Source organism: Sinohyriopsis cumingii, chromosome 9 (assembly GCF_028554795.1).
Source record: "Sinohyriopsis cumingii isolate HCF-2022 chromosome 9, ASM2855479v2, whole genome shotgun sequence".
Taxonomy (NCBI): domain Eukaryota; kingdom Metazoa; phylum Mollusca; class Bivalvia; order Unionida; family Unionidae; genus Sinohyriopsis; species Sinohyriopsis cumingii.
The window spans coordinates 5,240,783-5,264,654 of NC_142969.1; the positions used below are offsets into that span (position 1 = coordinate 5,240,783).

Below are 23,872 nucleotides of genomic sequence, written 5' to 3' on the forward strand. Positions count from 1 at the left end.
TATATCTTCTGAACCAGGTTGTATCTGACCTCGAGTTCTTTAATCAAACTATTTTACGCGCAGTGATTGATTCTGCCGATAAAAACATTGTTGGATATGACACCAGTGTCGATGCACTAAACCCCAGATGAGGTGGTGGTTTTAGTGCTAGAATAACGTACAAGCTGCTGTTTCTCAATAAATATATCACATAAGAAGAATTGCAAACATTTAAATTACCGGGACCTGATGCTGCTAATTTGAAGAAAGACCTTAATGATATTGTTAATGAATACTATCCCACAATCATCGATGCGTGGGAAGCGGTATCACCTTTTGCTCCAGGCATTCTCAAACATAACAATGATCCAGACGGCGGTGGTAAGAATGTCGCGCAAGGTGTTGTCTATATCACAACAACGATCGCAGTCAATCTGGTGTGTGATGCTACTGATGACAGCTATCAAGTAAATCTTGAAAAATCCAAACAGGCACAGCCTGGAATTGTATCCCAAGGGTATATTCTTTATTCGATGACCCCTGAAGTCCCCCTGGACATTTAGTTTTGTATGTACCTACTAATCCAGAATTTATTTACGACGTTATAATCCGCTGTTGTCACAGATACATTTCAGACTTACTGACCAACGCGGATACCTTCTGGACTCGAGAGTGGAGAATAAGCTGGTATGTGAGATCGTGAAATGATCCGAGTTAGTCCACCATAGACCCGCCCCAAGGCAATAATCGCCAGAGTGTTTAACTCTATCAAAGACGTGCAGTGTTATGCCTGTACGTTCTGCACAGTAAAAAAGTATTTTTTTTTACTATCCCCCACGAATAACATCAGGGATAAAATCAGGGATCAATAAAACGCGCTCTCTATCATTAGCAAAGCAGCTGGTAGGTTACACACATTCCACAATACTTCCTGATATAATCATGGTACAAAACACCAGGGATCAATGAAATGCGCGCTCTATTATTAGCCGGTTACAGTCCACAGGGATCAGTGTCACAACTTTCACTTTCATAATCCGATTGTTTACAATCGGAAGTTTCATGCTCTGGCTGTTTACAATCATACATATTTTTTTCAACTGCCTTAAATGTGAACCAATAGTATTTTTTATTTCATATTTCTTAGACAGTTCTGATCTAACTCGCTCTATTGCTGGGCGAAATCTTGAATTTGTGAATCATCAACGCTAGCAAGAGATAATCCCATAGCATTTTGAAGCAATTTAATAAATCTAATTCTGTGGCTAGTGTGCATTTCCCCTCGGATTTTCGTTCTTGTATTGTTTCAAAATCATCGGTATTTTTTCAGGATCAAACTGATCATTAAGTTGTATACATCTATCAAGGGCCGGGGGGGGGGGCCTTGTAATTTTTCAATCGCAGTAATAATCATATTAATATTTTCGCAATTCATTATATGATAAATGTCTGTTTAAAATAAGTGATCAATGGAAATAGCTTGGCCCACGTGATGGTCTTTGGTAGTATTTCCTGGAAGTATGTACTTATTTATATACAGACACCTGCTACTGTAAGCTGATGGTGATCATATATTATATTACGTCCAACAGGCATCTGTATTGCTTTTTAAGCGCAGACACAACCCCCAGTGAAACCCCAGATTGCCAAATGACATTCTAGCATGTCCATAGGGTGATTCGAGTGACCTGACCTCATAGGAATTATGATGTCTAGTCAGGCAATTAGCAAGCAATTAGCACAGATTGACCACATACACCACCTTGAATTTCAGATTATATTTACAGAATCTCAGATCATCCTGGCTGTCTCCCTACTTATATAGAAAGAAAATTTGTTTTTTGTTGTCTGTCGAGATTCGAACGTACATTAATTTTACTATGTGATCGCTAGTCAGACGCGTTACCGATTGCGCTCTGATTCATGTTTTCCTCGCAGTTATAATACACCCATCGTATTAAGTTTAGCCCTCCAACTAAATCAATAACTTGACGTGTATGTTATACCTGTTATACCTGTGAGGGGTCTTTAGGACCCGCAGCAACTATATACATGTACATACTGAGATTTTAATACAATGAGATCAATCTCTGGCGGACACAATTATCAAAGCCCACATGTACAGGTATATAGACGAAGTCTGTAGTCAGTCAAATTAATTATTGAAAAACAGAGTTGTTTTAAGACGGAACACTGATTTCCTTCCAGAGAACATGTGAATGGTATATATGCAGTCACACTAAAATCAGGCGCTTACAAACAATCTTAAAATAACTCAGCTTTTGATTTTCTTTCCCTGGAAGACCATCACACACAGACATTTATAAAATCAAAACGATCTATTCACGCTTCCTTTAAATAGACCGACTGAGCGACTTTTCAGTCTGTGATATATTTGAAATATGGGTGCGTGGACAAGGAATTTTTTGGAGCCAAGCAGAGTTGCTGTTCTCTGTAGTACTGTATAGTCCCTGCAGAGCTATCTCCCTTGATTGTGAGCGGAATATCACGCTTAGCTTACAAGTCGGTTCGAGAATCACGAAACCGCACTGTCGTTGCCGTGTTAGATAAAAGTTCTAGACGAGGTATGTTCACTGGAATTGACAAACCATATTACGACAGAGCATAACCGGTGACTGAAGTTGTTTATGCGATTTATGCGTTAAATAAGCTTGATATGAATGCACTATTGCCAATGCGTCGTGAAACTAGCACAAGTGGAAGGGTTATCCTAAATTGTGTCCCCCAGAGAATCACATAACATTTTATGAACGCATTACGAGGGAAGGGACTCACGGACCTGCGACGCGATAAAATAAACTCGTGAGAGGTTGCAGTACGACCATTTGGAGCCACGATCAGCGACATTGCAGACTTGGAAAAACGACTGAGGTTTCCGATCAAAGTCAGAACAATAACCGCAGAGGTCTTGTACACCGCCAAGTATGTATAAAATGGAGCTCCGAGAGTGATAATTGACCACAACGTTCATGCACGGGCATCAAGCATAACAATATTTTCGCGAGAGAACCGAGTGTTGGCCTTGCCCCTGCCTCAATTGTCTCTGGATAAAGACAAGGAAACAAGGAGTGGTAAAATATTTGAATATATTCATGAGATCAGCACAATCGATCCAGTGTCGGTGTGGTTATTCAAGAATAATAAAGATAGGAGATTCGATCAATTCGTACTGCCATGCGGCGATCTTTATCGTGCGTAATCTCTTCATACACAGGTGACCAAGACTGCACTGAAATACATGAAAATGAAGATGGAATAGAAAAATTATTGTGTAATTGTTTTACTACTCTGTCTGTTGTTGCTCAGTTTGCTCAGATTAAAAGTTCATGGAGACCGATACGTGGAGAATTTGTTGAGGACCTTCAGCGATCGTGTGTCGTGTATGGACACGGAGAACTGTGAAATACTAAATATGATTTCAATGAAGTTATCTCAGTTGACATGGTTGCGTGTTATTCTGGAAGCTTTCTTGGTATGGGAGAATGTAAGGAATATTTTAAACGATTTGAACATCCTACACATGAGATGACTAGGGTATCGATAAATGGCCTATTACCAGATTTCGATTTAACTGGATTTGCCGAGATTTAATCCTTTGAGTTTGCAAAATATGTTCATCCTGCTACTCTTGTTTGGTTTGGGTGACATTTCAATAAACCTGACCCACAGGTGAACCTGACGGATTGATGTACGAAGACCTTGCGTGGTTGGGCTCCCATAGTACTACTGCGACATATGCTTAATGCGAAGATACTGATATCACTAACTTAAGCGAGGAAATACCAGAAACAGATTGGATGCCAGAACCTGAAAGCAGCAAGGATATGTCACCCACAACGGATGTTGTGGAAAATGATTTGGGCAGAAAAACATCGGTAAATTTACTGAAGGAGCCTCATCTAATCATCGAAAAGGCTGCAAACGATTTATTATCGACGATGCTGAACTTGATTTTATAATCGATAATACGACAAAATAAAGGCACATTAGCGTTGCGGGAAAATTCATATATGAACGACAAGAACTAAATGAGGAACTATAGCGTATTATGACGGCAACTTGCCGCAATATACTCATTTGAGATCCATGATGCTTGCGTATGTTTCCATAAATATGCTATCGATGATAAACAGATTTCCTGATACGGCAGTTTGAGTCGCCACAGATTCCTTTTGTATCAGCAAAGAAACTATATGATTGTTAGATGAATTAGATATTGTAATCTGTAATGCTTCATGGGAACAATGGCAAGTCAAGAATGAGCTGATACTTGATTATTCTGAATATGCTGATTATAAACCTGTTGAGATATATCACAAAAATAGTCAAATGTCACAACTATCACCAGTATAATCGGTATATGATCTTGTGGCCTGACATAAAACTATTTATCGTCATGGACCATGCGGTTCTGTTAAAACCACAGGCGTGATGGAATTATCATGAAGCGTGATTAAGTACTGGTTTAGACATGATAGTACGAACTCCGACTCACCGGCCTGCCAGAGAGATGAAACCACGAGGTGTCAAATCTCATACTTATCACAGTTTATTTCGGTGGAAAGGAGATGCGTGGACACCTGAACGAATGGGTGAGAAATATATTCTTAAGATCATTATCTTGAATGAAATATGCTCGGTATCTCGAGATGTGTTAAAACGTTTCTTGATTGGGTACTGACACAAAATACTGCTGTTGTCATGTGTGGTCATCATGGCCAACCTCCACCTTTTGTCGGTGAATTGCCACATCGCTGGTTGAAAGAATTCGTAGATTATTATGAGGAAATACTTGATGATCATATATATATTGATTAATCGCTGAAAGAGTACAAAACGTTAATCAGACTGCGACCGAATAGCATCCAGTGCTTGATAATGCGTGAGATAATTCCAGAATAATTCAGCAAACAATTAGGTTCGGAATGTAAAGCACCCTAGCGATCTGATAGTAATATCTAGAAAAATAATTCGTGATTCACGTCAGAGAAAATAATTCCTGTTACATAAAGAAAGGTTGCAACTGTGGCCGTCTGAAGCCGCCACGTAAATAAATTTATTCAAATGCAGATGCAACTTCAGTTGCTGTTTTAGTTGATAATGGTTCTTCTTCTTTATATCTACTTGCAATATCGACGACAGTCGACTCGTATTTGTATGTGTGCTATTAACGTCTACTCGTTTTAAATAGTATCATGTGGTAAAAACGCAATATCGGCCTGATGAACTTCATTGGGAGTGCTGACATCAAAATGGGCGTACTGAACATTTTTAGGTAGTAGTAGATACTTTTGCAATATTGCCTGTCGTGCTATCCAATATGTGGCAACATTACTCGTGACACCTACTTCATCAGCAAGTTTACTAATCGCTGCTCTACCCCTCCAATATCCCATTGGGCTATAATAAAATTGACTCCACATAATAGTTATCTATTATTAATTTCCGGCCCCTAGCGCTAGTTTGCCTTTCATCACAGATCTTATCAACCAGTTGGCGAGTGATTTTCTGAGAGGTTTATTGATTACAGACAGCAGCATGTGATTCAACTTAACGTCTGCAATATGTCGTTGTTGTTGATCTGGATTTGTATACCTGACGTCATGAACATGGCACGCTTGATCAATCACATTTATCGGATACTCACCTGGTCTTGGTTGATCTTTCTCGTCAAGTCGGATATCAAGTCGAGTTCCAAGACCACAATAATTATATCCAAGAATACGCTTCTCACCAGGATACTTAGCCATTGGAGTTCCTGGTAATTTTTATAGTGAAGCAGCAATATCACCACCACGTTTCTCGTGGCAGATAAACTTGTAATTTTTGTACCACATTTCAGACACTTGCCTGTAAGTGCACGCTTTTTATTCCTCGTCGTTATTGTTTTTAATCCACTAGTATCGGTGGGTGCTCTGCATCGAACACAATATAAATCCATATACTTATTATATTTCTACAACAAGATTGTGATTGACTTCGCAGCGACACTAGGGCAAGAGAGAGTTAAGCACCATCCAGTATTACCAAATTATATCACAGCAATTGTCATAGGTCCATCTGGGTCTGGTAAGACTCAATGGCTGCTTAACCTGATATTAAGATGGCTTAAGTGGGATAAGTTATATTTATTGGCACCATATGTACATGATCAGCGATGCTACGAAGCGCATAAGGATTTTAAGGACAAGGCATGAATGAATGATGACAGTGACGTCATTGATTTTGTTACTGACATCAACGATGCGCCATTGGTCGATGATCTCAACGGAGACATCAACAATCTCGAATTGTACGATGGTGTGATGCTAGACAAACAATCAATTAAAACTCGGATATTTTCTCGATGCAGACTCAAAACACTGATATTATATATATTACTCAGCGATATGTGCAAATACCTAAAATGATCAGAGATTACTGTAATCTTCTGGTTGTCTTTAATGGTGTTGATACACACACACACACACTAAGAAGCATCCATCAGACCTGGTGTTCGGGGGACATGGGTATTATCAAGTTTAAAAACTTCTTCTCACAAGAGTAAGCGATTCCTCATGGATTTATCAGATAAGTTTATATGATCCTCGGTCACGATGTCTAATAGGTCTCCATAAAAATTTTCGTTAAGATACCTGTCACCTGACCACTACTTTTTTACACCCATACAGCAGCACCGGGGGGAGGGGGACAAACATAACTGTCTTGGGTAATGAACGAGGACGCATACAAATTTGACACAAAAGACAAGAGAAAATTAAAGCGGTGAGGTAAGAGAATATGGAGTTACACCAAGTAGCATTCAACAACCTAGTTCGTCGTAGCGGTATATGCACACTTTCCATGGGATTATTACCCATCACCGATCATACAAATTTGCAACAGCATGTCGCAACTATACGGTATATATCTTGGTTGGGAGGCTATGCTATAATACGTGTAATGCTTGTTTTAATCGTGTTATTCTTTTTTCCTTAAACTTGTCATGAAGTTTAAAAAAATAAAATGTCCTAGAGGCCTCTCCTCACCCTCTACCTCTCTCACTCTGTTGGTTGGCCAGGCAGCAAACTAATCGACCAACAGAGAAACACAGGGGTTGATAATATCGAAAATGCTTTTATGTTAATTCTTTCAAAACCTCCAAAACATCTCTCTCTCTCTCTCTCTCTCTCCGACCGACTAAAACTGGAAAGAGAGATATTTAGGATATAAACATTATTGTTGGTGGATTGTTAATTAAAGTGTAATAACAACTCATATTAACTGTAAATACATATAACTGTTTGAATTACCTCCTATTGTTTCGTCATGTCGTTTGGTATATATTCCAAACTCTTTTCATACACTCGCTCGTAAGTGAATGGAAGCGCGTTCAATTTTCAAGAAGTTAAAGATGCTGTGTTTGTAGTTCTCTTTTTTTAAAGCTATCTTTCATGTTTAAATCATGAGTGTATCTTATATTCATTTCATCAATATGAATTATAATAGAAGCTCAAAAAATAAAAGAAGCATTATTAATTTGCAAAGAGGATTGAGAATAGCCGAAAACTGCACAGAACTGCATTTCGTTGGGGTCACACTGGGCAAGGATGTTCAGTCACTCGGTCAATACACTCTTTTCCATGGACAATCTTAACTCCATTCTATTGGCAAGAACATGTATTTGTATGAGACGTAAATAAAATATATTTATATCATGTATATTTTGTCATTAACCTATCACGAGCTGTGTACATATTTCATTATAATCCACAGAGAATGAAACCGGAAATGTATATAGGAAATCAATACCACTTTCTTTCAGTTATGTATTTCATGCCAAGGAAACGTGTGATCATAATTTATGCAACATGTTGCAACCATAAAACATCTACTTACAAAGCTTTCTAAACATGAAATAGAGAATAGGGTTCAATTGAACGATATGGTTTGCTCTCAACATTTCATAGGACGCATGCACAATATCATACCAAGCAATCAATCAAGTCGGCTACTACGGGGTGGCAGTTCAAGTTGAGGACTTTCCAGCCTCTGGTGGTTACATTCCGTACAGCAGCGTTCCCGTTCAATTCCTGGTGGATGTCTACTCAGTGAACCAGAGTTGCTATCAGTTACCTGAATTCAAATCACCGACAAAAGCAGACCAGGAACTTGTGTACACTATTTCTGGACATGTGTTCTTTGAGCAAATTGTTGCCATCAGTAACGTACCAAAGAAAAGGTAGATCTGAGATATGCCACACTTTTAGGTCATTTAACGTCTTTTACTGTTTATTTTTCTTACGTTATTACACGCATCTTACGTACTCCTAATTGGAACATGGGATATATAGTGTTTTTGTATTTTTGCTTCAGTAATAGTAAATATGTGGCATACATTAAAACATAATGTAGGTCGATGAATCTAGTGGGTTAGTACTAATTGTTGCTTTTCTGTTTAATTTATCGTTCCAAAACACATCCTGTATTAGTAATCCACTGGTTGTCAGCGTATAAAATAATAACAACACCGTTGCAACAAATTCATTGTTGGTGAGCAGTCATAAGAATTCAGGTGTATAAAACATTACTATATATATTATGCTGTACAAATTTTGCTGGCAGAGACCATTTTATATTTCTGACATAAAGTTTATGCACAATTATTTTAATACACCAGTAGAGTTGAATCCGCCACCACCCCCACCCCCAATCAGACCGCTTATGTGGTAATTTGTTCTTTGAATATAAATTGTAGCCTTCAAACCAAATATCAATGCCTAACACTTTCAAACGGAAATCATATATTTATGATGATGTACTTGTCAGAAACATTATACACTGATTGTGGGATCCAAATGTTTTGTTGCAATTACGTTGAGTTTAATTGCCATTCCAGTGAATTAAGACTTTATGGTATTTATATGTTTTGTGGCATGGAATAATGCTAGTTAATTACGTTAAACAATAATTATTTATCTATAGTATTGTATTGTACCTTTAGGATAGTTGAAATTACAACAATCTCTCCTCGTGGATTCATGAAATCTGATCTGGCAGAGTATCCGTCATTTCCAGGAGCTTGGTACGTTAACATCAGCTGGACGCCTTCTACGTCTGATGCAAACAAGATGTACATCCTATGTTTTAAAGCGACGGATGAAATGGGGTAAACAAGGATATATGTATTATTTATGTCCTCATCTCCTTATTCAGAACATCTTTTAGATTGATCTATATTGACAGTGTATCTTATTATCTCTATAATTTTTCTCCTTTCTACGTTTACTAATTTCAGCTTCATGTGCCATCTTGGAGAAATTATGTCGCTGCAAAAATTATAGGTATCAAAACCATATAGGAATAATTTAATATCAATTTGATATGGCGAGTACACATGTTTAGTCAAAGTGTATTATGTATCGAAGTTTAGTGAATTAAAAATTAAAATCTGTTTTGTATTTTTGTCGCTTGTATCAAACACAGAATACATATATCTGTCTAGGCAAAATGTAATGTTAAGAACTGTTCGTGTACATTTATATGAAACATCAAACGTTTGCCGAAGACAATATACATAGAAAAATAAAGATAAATATTAGCTCCTTCTGAATTGGTTACCATCAAATCTGATATCAGGTTCAATCAAATATATATTGCATTTTCAGACTAGCTAGTGAACAAAGATGTATAAATATAATCGTATCTCCTGGTAAGTGTATACATGCATGCATATATACATAGATAAGATGCACATGCATACAGATTATATCCAAAGATATCAGCAACTATAATGAATCATTTTAACTGTTGCATATTGCATATTTCAAGAAACGTAAACCTCAAATTTTTATCAGTGCTTTATTTTTCAAGTAATGCTTATTTAGTAACAATACCGAACATTTGGTATGATTTAAGAATGTTATTAAGTAACTTCCAAAACTGCTTCATGCGCCGGAGGTAACTCAAGGAGTGAAGTTTAAATTTTCATATTTCTGCATTGTTTAATTATAAAATAAAAAAGACGTTCTTTATGTGCAGAACTTCAATGGTTGCTAAAATCTGATAGTTGTTATTTATATGCATATTTGATATTTTCGTGTACTTATTTTTTTATGAAAGTACTTGCCATCGTATTTATGAGTGTTATATTATTTCAGATATCTTCATTGATGGATCGATTGGTAAGAAAAAATGAATAATCCAGTATTGTAAACGTGTGAAGAGAATACCTAACTGTTAATCAGAAACCGTTATCTGACACAATATTCTGAATTTTTTTTTCCCTTTTCATTTGTTCGAAACCGTATTCTCCATTATCGTCAGTGTTATCATTTTTATTTATTTGCAACTTTGTTAAAGGTGTTAACAAAACTACGGTAAATTGGCATCATTTCAAATTCCACTATTTTGTTTTAGTGTTCATGCCATAATACTGCACATTAGAACATACTGATGATTATTATATGCTCATTTTGTTTCTTCGTTAACATTACATTGTCAGAATCGTTCAGTATTTTACGATATTGCACTCATGCGTACTTCATATTGCACTCACGTGAGCCCAATAGTGTATTAGGAACTACTTTGTAAACAAATCATGTACGCTCACATAATAGGTTCTTTACGTTTTGGTTGAATAAATTTGTTTTTGAATAAACTAAAGAAAATTTTCGTGGACTGCCACATAAAAGCTGCTTTGCCACATTCCGCGTTAATTTTTTTGATACAATGTTTCGGATTTGGGCTAGCTATAGACGCTAGACAGGATCCTTACAAATAACATGCAAGTGACAAGACATAAACTGTCTTCTTTAGCTGGTAATAAGAATGGCAAAAAATATACTTACATTTTTACATCCTGAATTTCCTCAAAATAAACATTCTTAGTTCTGCAAATCAGAATTACACGAGCCATGTCATGGATTCTCAAGCTTGACTGCACATTTCGAAATTGTACTGTAACTTCGACTATATTCTAAGTATAATTACATCCTCCTTACTGCACTCAAAATGAAAAAATAAAACAACACATTATATTCAATAGCGTCGTATTGATAATTGTACTTGACAGACTTCATATTATTCCCACATTATGATTTCAAACATTCAGTGACAGAACAGAAAATCACCTGCAGATGTCAACACGCTGCTGAAATCCGATATGCTTCATGTAGAATTGGCACAGATAAATCCAGACCATAATTACTAAATTTCGTAGAATCGACAAAAATACCAATATCTATTCATTCCAGATCAAATGGAAAAGTTGATGCATTGCGCATTCATTCACAATATGACTCTAAATTTAAATTTTAAGTAGAGCAAAACACCATTTTCTTTCTAAAGTTATGTCTAGCGCAGACCGTTCCGGTGGCCTAATGGTTAGAGCCTCCGCCTCGAAAGCGGGAGGTCGTGGGTTCCAACCCCGGCCGAGTCATACCAAAGACTTACAAAAATGGTACTAACATCTGCCTCGCTAATCGCTCAGCATTAAGAGGTTAGTGTTAGGACTGGTCGGCCTGGTGTCAGGATAATGTGACTGGGTGGGACATCATGCTATATGTCTGCGGCATGATGCCCAAGTGCAAGACATCGCTATAAACTGCCACACTGCAAACATCGTATCGATATGACTGAAAAATTGTTAAAGCTACGTTAAAAATCCTAATCACAAATACACACACACATGTCTAGCGCGCGACTAAGTTCAAATTTGTCTGGAAGGAGTTATGTGCGCATTAATAATGTTGTTGTGTAATGATGAATCTGCGCTTGTGTATTTAATTTGAAATACGGCATACATTTAGTTACTTTTTGCTTCTTGAAATGTATTTTTGTTTGTATAATTAAGCCTTAGGTAGAATACGAAAATGAGCATATAATAAAAAGGTTGCTGCATTTGTATGTCCCAAGGTCGTACAGTATTTCCATCCGAAAACTCGTTCATATTTTAACCTATACTTATTGCATATAAATTTTGCAAAATATATTTCTGTAGTACTCTCACACTTTGACAGGAAATATTTCTTTGAAATTTAAAAACGTATTTACACACAATATATTTCAGAAGAACTTCAGTTTTTATACGGATCGCGTTACAAGGATGGCATGATGAGCATCAATGATGGAAAATGCAAACAAGTAGCTAAAAACAGTAAAATTAAAATCCCAATATTTCGTTCGTATCATTCTAAGATATATGTAAGTATACTATAATCTCCTACTGTATATGTTAGAATGTTTGGTTTTAGTTTTGGACAAAATGTCAGACCCACTTTAGATATATTTCACTGTCTTCTAAAATGAATTGTTTATTTTAAAGTGTGTGTGCGTGTGCGTGTGTGTGTGCGTGCGTGTGCGTGTGTGTGTGTGTGTGTCCACACCTGATCGTGGTATTAACATCTCTTGTGTAGCGTAAAATACATATGCAAGCATTGTTTCCAAGATGTAATTTCCTGGTAAGTAACAAAACAGAAAGGAATGGGGTCTCATTTTATAATCGAACATTTTTCTTTTAACTTATGATAATCAACGCCTGAAGATGATATGGAAAAGTATGTGTTCGAGATAAATGAATCCCATACAATTAAAACAATAAAATATGTCTGTCCGTTTTGATTTCAAAATGAGAACTTAAGGATCAAACGTCATTACTGCACATAATTATATTGATATCTTTCACATGGGGTCAGGAAAAAACCCAATAACCTAAAATACTAAACATATGTCAAAATCACCCCGTCTGAATGCCCGTGTATGGCTTTATTGCGATAAATTAGGTTACAGTCAAAGTATTTTCACAGAACGTCATGGATAGCTTGCACTTGAGGAAGAACATAAAATGGGGTCACCACGTTAAACGTCAGATTTACATTACATAAGTGCTTTAAAAAAAAAGGATTTTGTAATGACTTTCATTTACAAGCTACATACCTGCATTATAGTGCGAAGACAGAAGCATGGAAGTTGCCAAAACTTGATATGCGCATGAGGTAAAAGGCAGAGGTCACACCGGTCTAAATTATGCAAAATCGTTTCTTCATTATGTATACGGTTTCATAACAATTTACGAACGGTATGCCGTTGTGCAAGGAACTAATATGTTGGAGGTTTAAGGGCGAAGGCAAGTATATTGGGAATTATCATACAAAGACTGCATTTAGAGACAACTGTTTCTTTTTCCAGTATTTAAAAGGTAACTATGGTGACAGTCACTCACACGATACAAAATTACAAATTAGGGAGAGCAAATTCTGCAATAGTAAACACAAGACTTGTGTTTAATGCAGCGGTCGCGAAATATTATTTCACATTTGACACCATATATTTCTAAGAATAGACTTAATGATCGTATTATTTGATGTGATAGACGATCAACATGATTCAAATTTGCGTACACTTCATATAGGTTTGTGTCAGTGGCATCGTAACTTTTGATGAGCCTTTTGAATCTCCCGGGACTGTTAGCGGATCTGACCTGAAAGGCAGGGCTATACTTGCTCCATACTTCAATGATATAGATAAGGAGAGCGTGATAGAAGGAGGGAATGTGTACTACCACGTCTACGACATGCTGGACGACGATAACAACGACGCTTTCAACATACAGATTGCTGAGAGACTTATACGACAGATTCATCAAGATGTTAGAACTTTTAAAGCCCAATTTTCTTTATTTGTTACATGGGAGCAAGTACTTCCATATCCAGCAAAGTTGAGATCGAAGGAGGTAAAATCATCGGATTGCGTTAACTATAGAATATTTCCAAAAGAGTGGTAACATCCTTAAACATAAAGCAACCATAAAAAACATAGCCAGCAGAGCATGAACCAAAGGAAACACTCAACGCGCTCGTCAATGTGGCTCAAATAGTTATAACAGTTGGACCTAACACATTTATTGAAATATCAAAATTGATTATTTACATTGTTTTATTCAGTGTGAAGATGATCCTTTTAGTAAATAAAGTAGAATTCTTGATTCATGTTGCCATTTAATGCAAAAACAAGTGTTAACGTTATACAATATAGCAGGTTCATTAATCAATTCTCTTTTATTTTGCTTACTTGACATCTATCTATCTATCTATCTCTCTCTCTCTGTCTCTCTCCATATATATATATATATATATATATATATATATATATATATATATATATATTTGATTCCATTTCAGAGAATGAACTTTCAGCTTGCTCTGGTAACGGACGGTGTGTATACATTCGTATTCTACATCTACATGAGGGATAGGATGAAGTTAAGTGAATTAAGTGTCGATGAAGTGTTTGTTGGATTTACAACTAAAGACGGTCAGAAGTATACAGATTATCGTTCTTTTAGTAAACCTGTTCTGAACATCGATACAACAGCAACGTCATACGGTGAGTTTGTGTCTCAGAGAGTAAATAGTGTTTACATTGTGAAAAAATTTTTTGAATCAAAGGGAGAGTTAAAGACAACAAAACTTGTTCCCATCGAATTCTTTTGTTCTGATTATGTGGGGAAACGTTCCAGGAAATAATTATATGACTACATGATGCATACTAGAGAAAAATGATTTTAATAAATACGTCCTTTGTTTTGTTTCCAATTGTCACCGTTGTGAGAGCACGTTCGTAATAAACTGCCTTGAAGATATAAGGAATCCAGTGTTTTTCACATTCATTTTTCAGTGTTATCATCACCGTTAAAAATGATTACCTTTGCTCAGTCTATGTATTTTATTTGTAGCTAACAGCTTGCCTTTTGTGCAACATGGGAATTGTTATCGTAATGACAAAAATTGCATAGCACCAAATGATATAACAGTTGTAATAATGCCCCAGATAATAATAATAATAATAATAATAATAATTATTATTATTATTATTATTACCGCCCCGGTGACCTAATTGTCTCGAGCGTCCGCATCGGATTTGGAAGGTCGCGGGTTCCAACCTTGGCCGAGTATACCAAAGACATATACAAACAGTAGTAGCAGCTGCATCGCTTGGCCCTCAGGATTACGAGGTTAGTGTTAGAACAGGTCGGCATGGTCTCAGTATAGTGTTACTGGGTGGGACATTATGCTACATGTCTGCGGATTGATTTTCCAGTGCTAGACATAACTACAAAGTGCCACTCTGCAGACATCGTAGTGATATGCCAGAAAAATTCTTAATGCTACGTTAAAATCCTAATCAGACACACTCACTCATACATTGCTATTATTATTATTATTACAGGATATTTGGGTTTGCTGCACTATCGTCTATCGTTTCCATTTCCCGGTCAAGAAAACTCTTACCAAAGATGTATTAACTGGTATTTAAAAGAAAGTAAGAACAAGGAAGTATATAAGAATGGTATGGGGAGAATGCCTCTTTGTCCGTGTAATCAATTGCAGCTTCGCCAGGACATGTTTTATGGAAACGGTGACTACTTTTATCAGGGTGAAGCTGTTTGCACGTACATTCTTCCGAATTGGCTGTTTCGACCAATGGATTCTGGAAAGGTTTCGCAATTACTGTACTTTTACTTTAAATTTTATTGTAGAGATTTTTAAGCAATAACACATTGTTTCTGCTTGAACAGTCTCATCAAAAATTATATTTGAATGCAGAATAGCAAATTCAGAACCATGACAACAAATTCACATGTACAAATAATTAGGAAACATCTTATGGCTCTTTATATATGTGTCTGACCTTATCATCTATTTACTTACCAAGAATGTACGCTCCAACAATTGCACCAAATGCAATGAAAAAGTGTCCTGATGCCATCACTTTATATCATGTATTTTGGTCCACATAGATAATAATCATGCTATCCTTGAGATGTCTTTCCCAAGAATGGAATTCCGACTACAACAATGGACCCCTGCAAAAAAGTTATTGATGTTATCTTCCATTATTTATGTAACTATTATTTTAGTACAAATTATATTGTCGTGAAATAATATATTTAAATATATTGTAGTGGTGTGTATGATTTTGCTACCATAAATAAAGGTGTCAAATTAAATTTTTTGTCTCGTTAATACAATATACAACTGAACGATTACTCAAATTGACCTGTATTTAGTTTTTGCATGTAACGAAGATGATAGCTTTCCATCTTTACTGTGGCGGTTGCTACACCAACTTTCAATGATGTGACTGCGAAACAAGTAAATATGCAGGCATAAAAGTTATAAAACTATATATAGCGTGACACATGACAGCTGCATGTACACATCGTTATTATTCGCTTATTTTCACATAATGAGCAAGTCACACACACACACACACACACATATACATATATATATATATATATATATATATATATATATATATATATATATATATATATATATATATATATAAAGTAGCAACTAGATATTAATCATTTCACATTTCAGACATGCTGCTACGACAAAGTAAAAGGGTACTTTCTAGGTTCTGGTCCTGACGCTGGAGGATTTATCAGATACCATCCCTCCAAGCATGAACTAGAACATCGGAGTTATGATGTAGACATGAGAAATGTTTGCTGTGTAGAAAACAATCTCTGTTCCCTTTACTACAGTGTTCGTCCGATTGGAGAGTGTTATACCATATTTCCTGCATGGCACGGTAGGAAAACTTATATTTTGTGCTTACTTGCAACTTAGTTTACTTCATTTTATAGCACAATATATTTGTCATTTTCTAGACTGGTCGCCCCGATGAATGTTACTTTTTATCTTATGCGTCTTATTTGAACAAAATATATATTTTTAAAAATAAACATAAACCCTTCTGTCAAATTATAATAATGCCAGCCGCTTTCTTCTGTACGGTTCCTAACGTATAAACAAAGAACTGCTTTTTGTACTACAGCACCTGCACGTGGTGATCCGCATATCATTACATTGGATGGACAGAATTATACCTTCAACGGCTGGGGAGAATTTACACTTCTAAAAATCAACTCGTCCGTTGAGGAATTCGACCTCCAAGCTAGAACTACAAGAGCTATGAGGAAAGATGGAAATATGAGTGACGCCACAATATTTTCAGCCTTCGCTGCCAGGGATAGATATGACGCAAAAGTCCACGTTGAGTTGAATCCAGATAAGAATGGTTATATATATATATATATATATATATATATATATATATATATATATATATATATATATATATATATATATATATATATATATATATATATGCTTGTGTGTGTATGGGTGTGGATGTACTAATAACAACAACATTTTCACAATTTCCCTACAGCTTAGATCAGGGGTGGGCAAACTACGGCCCGCCAAGGGCTTTCATGCGGCCCGCCATGGGTTTTCATGCGGCCTAGGAACAAGTCATCATTCGCACTGACTCTGTTTATGTTACTCTGTTTATCAAATAAATGTGCTTCTTTTGAAGTTTAAATTTAAGTTTTCAAGTAATAACAACATATTAACAACTGAAAATTAATTATGATGTTATTTAGAAAAACCTTTTGTTTTTGCTATTTCAAATACTAATTATTTTACTTAATGAACTATGCGGCCCGCGACAAGGTGTAAATCTGTGTATGAGGCACTTGCACTGGAAAGTTTGCCGACCTCTGGCTTAGATAATCAAGTACGTGATTTAAAATCAAGAGTTGACCCTCAGTTGTTTTCTGTAAAGATAGCAGGATGGTTATTGGCCCTGCAAAGTGCTTCTCCCTTGATTTTGAGATTTTATTCAATTGAACTTTATATTGTTAAGTCTAAAAATCAGAATCAACAGTTGCATTAGGACGCGTTTCAGTTACTTCCTTATAACGTTATATGCTATGCGACTTTGTAAATCTTGTTACACTAACTGGGTGGAACATTGTATCTCAAGTCAATAGAACCGTTGTAAAATGTTCACCGGCTTTTTCTCCAGATATTATGCTGCGCCCTTAAGGTAGAAAGAAAAAGTATAGACTCGAGATAATACAACATGATCCAAGTAATCAGACAGTTGTATGTGTGGTGATGATCACTGGAAATATTTCGCTTACCTTTGCATCCGGGGTAATGACATTTTTAGCTGATTATGTAATTAACGTTAAATATGTATGTATGTATGTATGTATGTTGTATGTATGCATGTATGTATGTATGTTGTATGTATGTATGTATGTGCCAAATATATGAATAGGTAAATGCTTATGGTTTCAACCATAACCTATAAATTTTATTGATGAAGAAAATAATTAGAAAAGCAAACTTTCAGCTAATTGCATTAAATGTCATACAGAATTTCCCTGAAATATTCTTTATTCTGTGTCCCCCTGCTCTCTCTCTCCCTCTCTTTCTCTCTCGCTCTCTCTCATTCCACAACCGACAAATTTCCGGTTAAATCAATGGAGTAGAGAAAATACAAATTTGACTTAAATACAAACTTGCGCTTGAACTTACAACAATTAACATAAAAGAAGCAGAGTAGTTTTAGTGGTATGTGTACCATTTAGATGATGTTTTTCCTACAATATTGAACGACGTCAATGGTACAAAGGAGCATCAACCTGTGAAGAAGAGAGATAGGACGCCCGCACATAATTTAATGTGTTGAACGCTTTGGCCTTTAACTGCTCAGGTCAGTTTTAAATAATAAACTGTCTGAGGGCCCACCTCGTTGTACTGTTTGTGCTGGTAAGTCAGCTAGCATGCCAGTTTTACTTCAATAAATTACTATACTCGTTCTCTGTATCTGTCCCTGGATGTATCATTCTCAAAATACAGATTTGGTCTGGTTTTGCTGGTTTATCGCTATTTTGCAGCACATACGGCCAATGTATATGGTGAATAAAGAACAAGAGAAAACCCCGGAAAGAACCACCGCAATACGAAAAGCTACTAGCAAGCTTTCTCACATAACCACTTTGTTCGAGGCCAGACTCGAATACATGCAGATAACGATGTGATCTCAGGGCTCTGTAAAGGCGGGCGCCTTAGGCCACTCAGCTACTCAGATAACCAGTAAAACATATCGACAGATGTAGGAATATAGGGAATGAAAATCGAATAATACTATAGTCTGACGCTCACAGAAGCCTCCTTACTCTGCAAATTTAACACAAAGAACAATCTAAATACATCGTTACTAGGACCTGAAGAAATTATATAAACCGTCTACAGTTAATATCAGAAACAACGAAAATGCTGAATTTAGTTGCACATAATTGCTTTTTCACAAGTGTTAACTAATGATTAGCAATTACAGGTGCGCATGCGTGAAGGGTTGTCTCCTCAAACAAGCGAGTCACATTCATCGAGCTATCTCCGGAGTGAATGTCCTAGCCTGCATGATAGCGACAATATTGCTTAGGCACTAAGTTGTTCCAGTTTCATGCTAACTGAAAACTTGCAATACATTCATATGTTTAATAGACATATTAAGAAAGCCGCAAACTTACTCTCTACACTTGATGATAAAAGTAGTCAAATCATTTCCGCATAGTTTCTCCAAGTGTCATAGCAAGAGGCAATGCTGGTTATACTGAGCAGTGTTTCAAATGCCATTCATTCAAATAATTCATAAGCAAAATGTATTTGATAATATACTTATTTACTTAATGTTCTGAAGTATATAGACAAATGGCTCCAAACATATTTGAAATATGGTAGAAAGAATATATTTACTGTTATCCAATGGTATAGAAGTCACCCGTCTTTTTCAGTTATTAAATATACTGCCAAGGAATTAATTACCAACAACTTTTTGAGGCTTTGTTAACACGTTATCAATAATTTTCAATATCTGAAACTTTTAAATCTAGCTGAGTAATCTCGAATTGATGTAGGATAATATAAAACAGAGAACTAATGAAGACCTTACAGTCATCCACAGTCATCCATATTCTAAATTATCCCTAACTACGAGTACCGTCTTTCTCAGCGACTGTACCAGTTAATGTCAGCACCGTTTTCCCGATTAGAACTTTATATATGTTTTTTTGTTTGTTTGTACAATACAAAAATTCATATTTCATGTTGCAAAGTCACTGTTTTCAAAAGGGAAGTCATACTTTACGAACTGTTAGCGTTCAAAGCAAAAGACAGTCTATATCTTGGTAGTGTTGACGAAAGCCGACTTGACGAATCGCGCATGCGTGACACTAACGAGCTTTACTTGAATAGAGTTGTCTCAAATTCATACCATATATAAAACTAATAGACGATATCGATTACAGTACTCTAGTTGATGTAAGAAAGGCACTAATTATTTATCAGTTTCCATGTGACATCCTATAATAACTTAATTTCTTATTCAGCATAATAATTGTAAGTATATTTTCAGTATTAATTGTTATTAAGGTTTTATCTGGTTTTATTCAATGTTCTTTAAAAAAAAGTAACATGAAAGAGTGACAAGCAAAAAGCTTTATAAAAATTAACAAATAATGTATTTTCCATAATACAAAGTGAAAATGTAAGAAAGGAACTTAAGAATTACTGACACAAGTCCTGAATATAAATAATCTGAATAAACTTTAGTAGAAATCCAAATTAAATCCAACGATGAAAGTGTTGACGTATTTGTGAGAGCTCGTAAGGAATTATTGTGCCATCTGTCTTTTATTGAAACACACTAATACAATTCCAGGTTGAAATTCACTGTAAAGCTCAGTATATTTTTATGAACACTGTATTTAAAGAGAAAATTACATAATTTGAAGAAATAAATTCCAGCTCAAATGAACTTCTGGACACAACAATAATACAGAATTGATTCTGCTAGATCTTAAAGAACGAATGAATATTTTTTCAGTAACATTATTAAACAGTATTCCTCTTGATGTCATATCACAATTAGCTTTTCTATAAAAACAATTACTTCATTTACAAAAATCTTCTAGACGGTTCAAAATGTTTACAAGAAAATAATATTAGTTATAATTCGAAATCTATTTCTATAGTACTAATACAGAACTTGGACTATGTCAGGTGTACCAGGTAAATTGTAACCGAATTCCAATAACCTAGACCCAGACCCAAATAGACATGTTTAATTCTATTCACAGTGATCCTCATATTAACCCATACGCAGGTATTAGCTAGGTATTAGTTGATTACATAATAAAATAAAAAATCAACAATTCAGGTCAAGTAGAAAATAAACTTCATTTTAGACAAGGTTAAATCCAACATACAATGTTACATTACAATAGCATATAATGAACTTAAAAAATAAAGTAAAGACCCTAACTAACAAAGCATGCAAATTAAATTTACACAACACTAACTATTTTATCTACTAAAACTAAAGTCAATTATATCTAATGATTTGTGTGTCTATATATATATATATATATATATATATATATATATATATAGAGAGAGAGAGAGAGAGAGAGAGAGAGAGAGAGAGAGAGAGAGAGACAGAGACAGAGAGAGAGAGAGAGAGAGAGAGAGATGTTACAAGGGGCCAGTTACCTGGAACGCCATTTTTATATGCAGTATAGTGGAAAGATTTTTCAAAAATCAAAACAAATGCCAAGGATTCTACCATCTGCATCAATACACATGTGGGCCGTGCTATGTCCAGATCATAATAGAATTTCTGACGTGTGAGGGCCCTTTACACCAATGGTTTTTGTCTTGATTTCTCCCTTCCGCTCCCACCCGGATCATCGCCATCAGATATTCTCCATGGCTCCTTCATAACCACAGTTCATTCGCTGTGCTCCTCAAAGGGGCAAAATAGCTGCTGTTCACATTTTCAGTGCACGTGCTTATCCTCCCCATAAAGTCGCTAAGACTATGTTTCGGTGAGCTCTGGATGCTGGCTAAACAACTTTCCTAACCATTAATTTGATAGAACCTTTTTTTGAGCTAAATACATTATTCTTCAATTTTTTTCCGTAATAGAAGAAATCTACCCTTTAGCGACAGCCCCTGTCATAGCAAACCCTCGCTGTAATATATTTATTATATATGTTCTTTGCGCGACTGCTTCTGTTGCTCCTAGTGTTCTGTTTGGCACAGGGACATAGCGACGTTTCTGAGCGTCTTCAACTGCCTTCCTTGAATGTTTCAATCCCTGGAGGACGTCATGGCAATAGTGCATAAGCTTGGCCATTTAGTTTTGTATAAGAAATGAATAATTTCATTCGAAGTAGTGTATATCTTGTTAAATATAAGTTGTGTATCTCATATTAAATATGATTTCTTATATATATATATATATATATATATATATATATATATATATATATATATATATATATATATATATATATATATATTCAAATTTATTTCTCAAGTATGTATTTCTCATGTAAACACGATAGTAAAGACCTCTAACTAACATACTTATCAATTAGTAATTTCGAAAAATAATATGTGTACTTAATGGAATTTTCCATTCTAGAACATTCTAAGTTGTCAACAAAACAAGATCTATTACTAAAATTATAATAAAGAATGTTGTAATATCCAATGTCCAATATCGAAGAATCAAATCCAAATAACATACGTTTACTCCAAGCTATATGGCGTTATAGATTGTTTCGCTGGCATTGTGAAACATTATTGTCACTATATTATAGCCTATTTAATTTAATATTTGCTCACATTGCTTAATGAATATAAAATGCTATTCATTCAAATGTTAAAAGCAGGAAGGGAAATTTATTTCGTATTCAACCTGTATAAACGTATACATCTTTCAGGTCTCGTTGTGTACGCCAGAATGTCTTCTGATTCGATCCTTAGTGACTATACTAGAGACTACATGAACTTTAACAAGGATTTCAACATTGTATCGGGCTACTTGTCACTTTCAAGAAACAGGGAAACCAACGATTTAAGAGTTGTTTTCTCGTCAGGTAACAAAGTTTACAATAATCTTTACAATAACAAGTCATAACTGAAGAAAATAAGTAAAGAATTTGTTTTGTATAATATTTGTATTATATTATATTGCATTTACATTTATAGAATTTTATATTATTTAATACCCCAATGTAATATTTTGGTATCACGGTGCGGGCTTCTAAATTTTGCATTATAAGTTTGAATATAACAATGCACATTGCGCAAACAAATGTAAACTCTTGAAAAAAGAGGTTTCTTATGATATGACTTCATATATATATATATATATATATATATATATATATATATATATATATATATATATATATATATATATATATCTCTGTGTGTGTGTATGTGTGTGTGTGTGTGCTGTGCTTAAAAGTATATGTTTCATTAAATACATGTATATATAATAATAATAATAACAATAACAACTACAACAAAAGACGTCATAACATAATCAATAACCCTAATACTCAACTGGTCTTTATTAGGGCTTATAATCTTTGTTTGATTACGTGTGTTGTAGGCATAGCCTTCACAGTAGCAACTTCTGAGAGCATGCTAAACATTGATGTGGTAATTCCGGACAAGTTTCGTGGAATGACCTCTGGATTATTGGGAAATTTCGACGGTAATCGTGCAAATGACTTCCAGTGTAGGAATGGGACTATTCTGTCGAGTATTATTCAAGGAAGACACATTTTCGAATTTGGAAAGACATGTAAGAGTAAAAAAAAAATAACTTATACTCTCTCATCCATTCTCTATAGTATATTAGACTTTGTTTACAAATCTTAAGACTTACGTAAGTTTCCATTTTTCAAAGAAACTATCATATTAACTGACATGTAAAATATAATGAACGATTAAAATGATATTTACGACCTTTTAGTCAATTTGTTAAATTTCATCCTGCTGATCTTGTAAAGACCTGTTCGATAATGATATATCAATAATGAACAGTCTTTCAAAAGATCGATTTCTTTCTCTATATGATGTAGATGAACAGTTGTAGAACAACCTTGCTGATTTTGGTTCGAAAATGAAAGAAAACAATGAAACAGCTCTCGGCATACACTTATATG

At 35.2% G+C, this 23,872-nt stretch overlaps 1 protein-coding gene across 4 annotated transcripts in view; it reads left to right on the forward strand.

The window, feature by feature from the left end:
* LOC149791209 (uncharacterized) overlaps nucleotides 1-23,872 on the forward strand; it is a 77,690-nt gene that overhangs the window by 13,775 nt on the left and 40,043 nt on the right. For 3 of the 4 annotated variants that reach the window (XR_016423321.1, XM_089969675.1, XM_089969677.1), the window contains exons 6-17: nucleotides 7,950-8,221; nucleotides 8,984-9,148; nucleotides 9,648-9,691; nucleotides 10,140-10,163; nucleotides 12,050-12,183; nucleotides 13,391-13,711; nucleotides 14,160-14,364; nucleotides 15,208-15,476; nucleotides 16,368-16,581; nucleotides 16,828-17,070; nucleotides 22,637-22,792; nucleotides 23,314-23,508. Coding sequence is in view for 3 of the 4 variants with exons in the window: in XM_089969675.1 (XP_089825801.1) it covers nucleotides 7,950-8,221; nucleotides 8,984-9,148; nucleotides 9,648-9,691; nucleotides 10,140-10,163; nucleotides 12,050-12,183; nucleotides 13,391-13,711; nucleotides 14,160-14,364; nucleotides 15,208-15,476; nucleotides 16,368-16,581; nucleotides 16,828-17,070; nucleotides 22,637-22,792; nucleotides 23,314-23,508 (2,242 nt within the window). In the remaining variant the exon portion in view is untranslated. The remainder of the gene's footprint in view (nucleotides 1-7,949; nucleotides 8,222-8,983; nucleotides 9,149-9,647; nucleotides 9,692-10,139; nucleotides 10,164-12,049; nucleotides 12,184-13,390; nucleotides 13,712-14,159; nucleotides 14,365-15,207; nucleotides 15,477-16,367; nucleotides 16,582-16,827; nucleotides 17,071-22,636; nucleotides 22,793-23,313; nucleotides 23,509-23,872) is intronic. The other variant, XM_089969676.1, reaches the window with a different exon arrangement.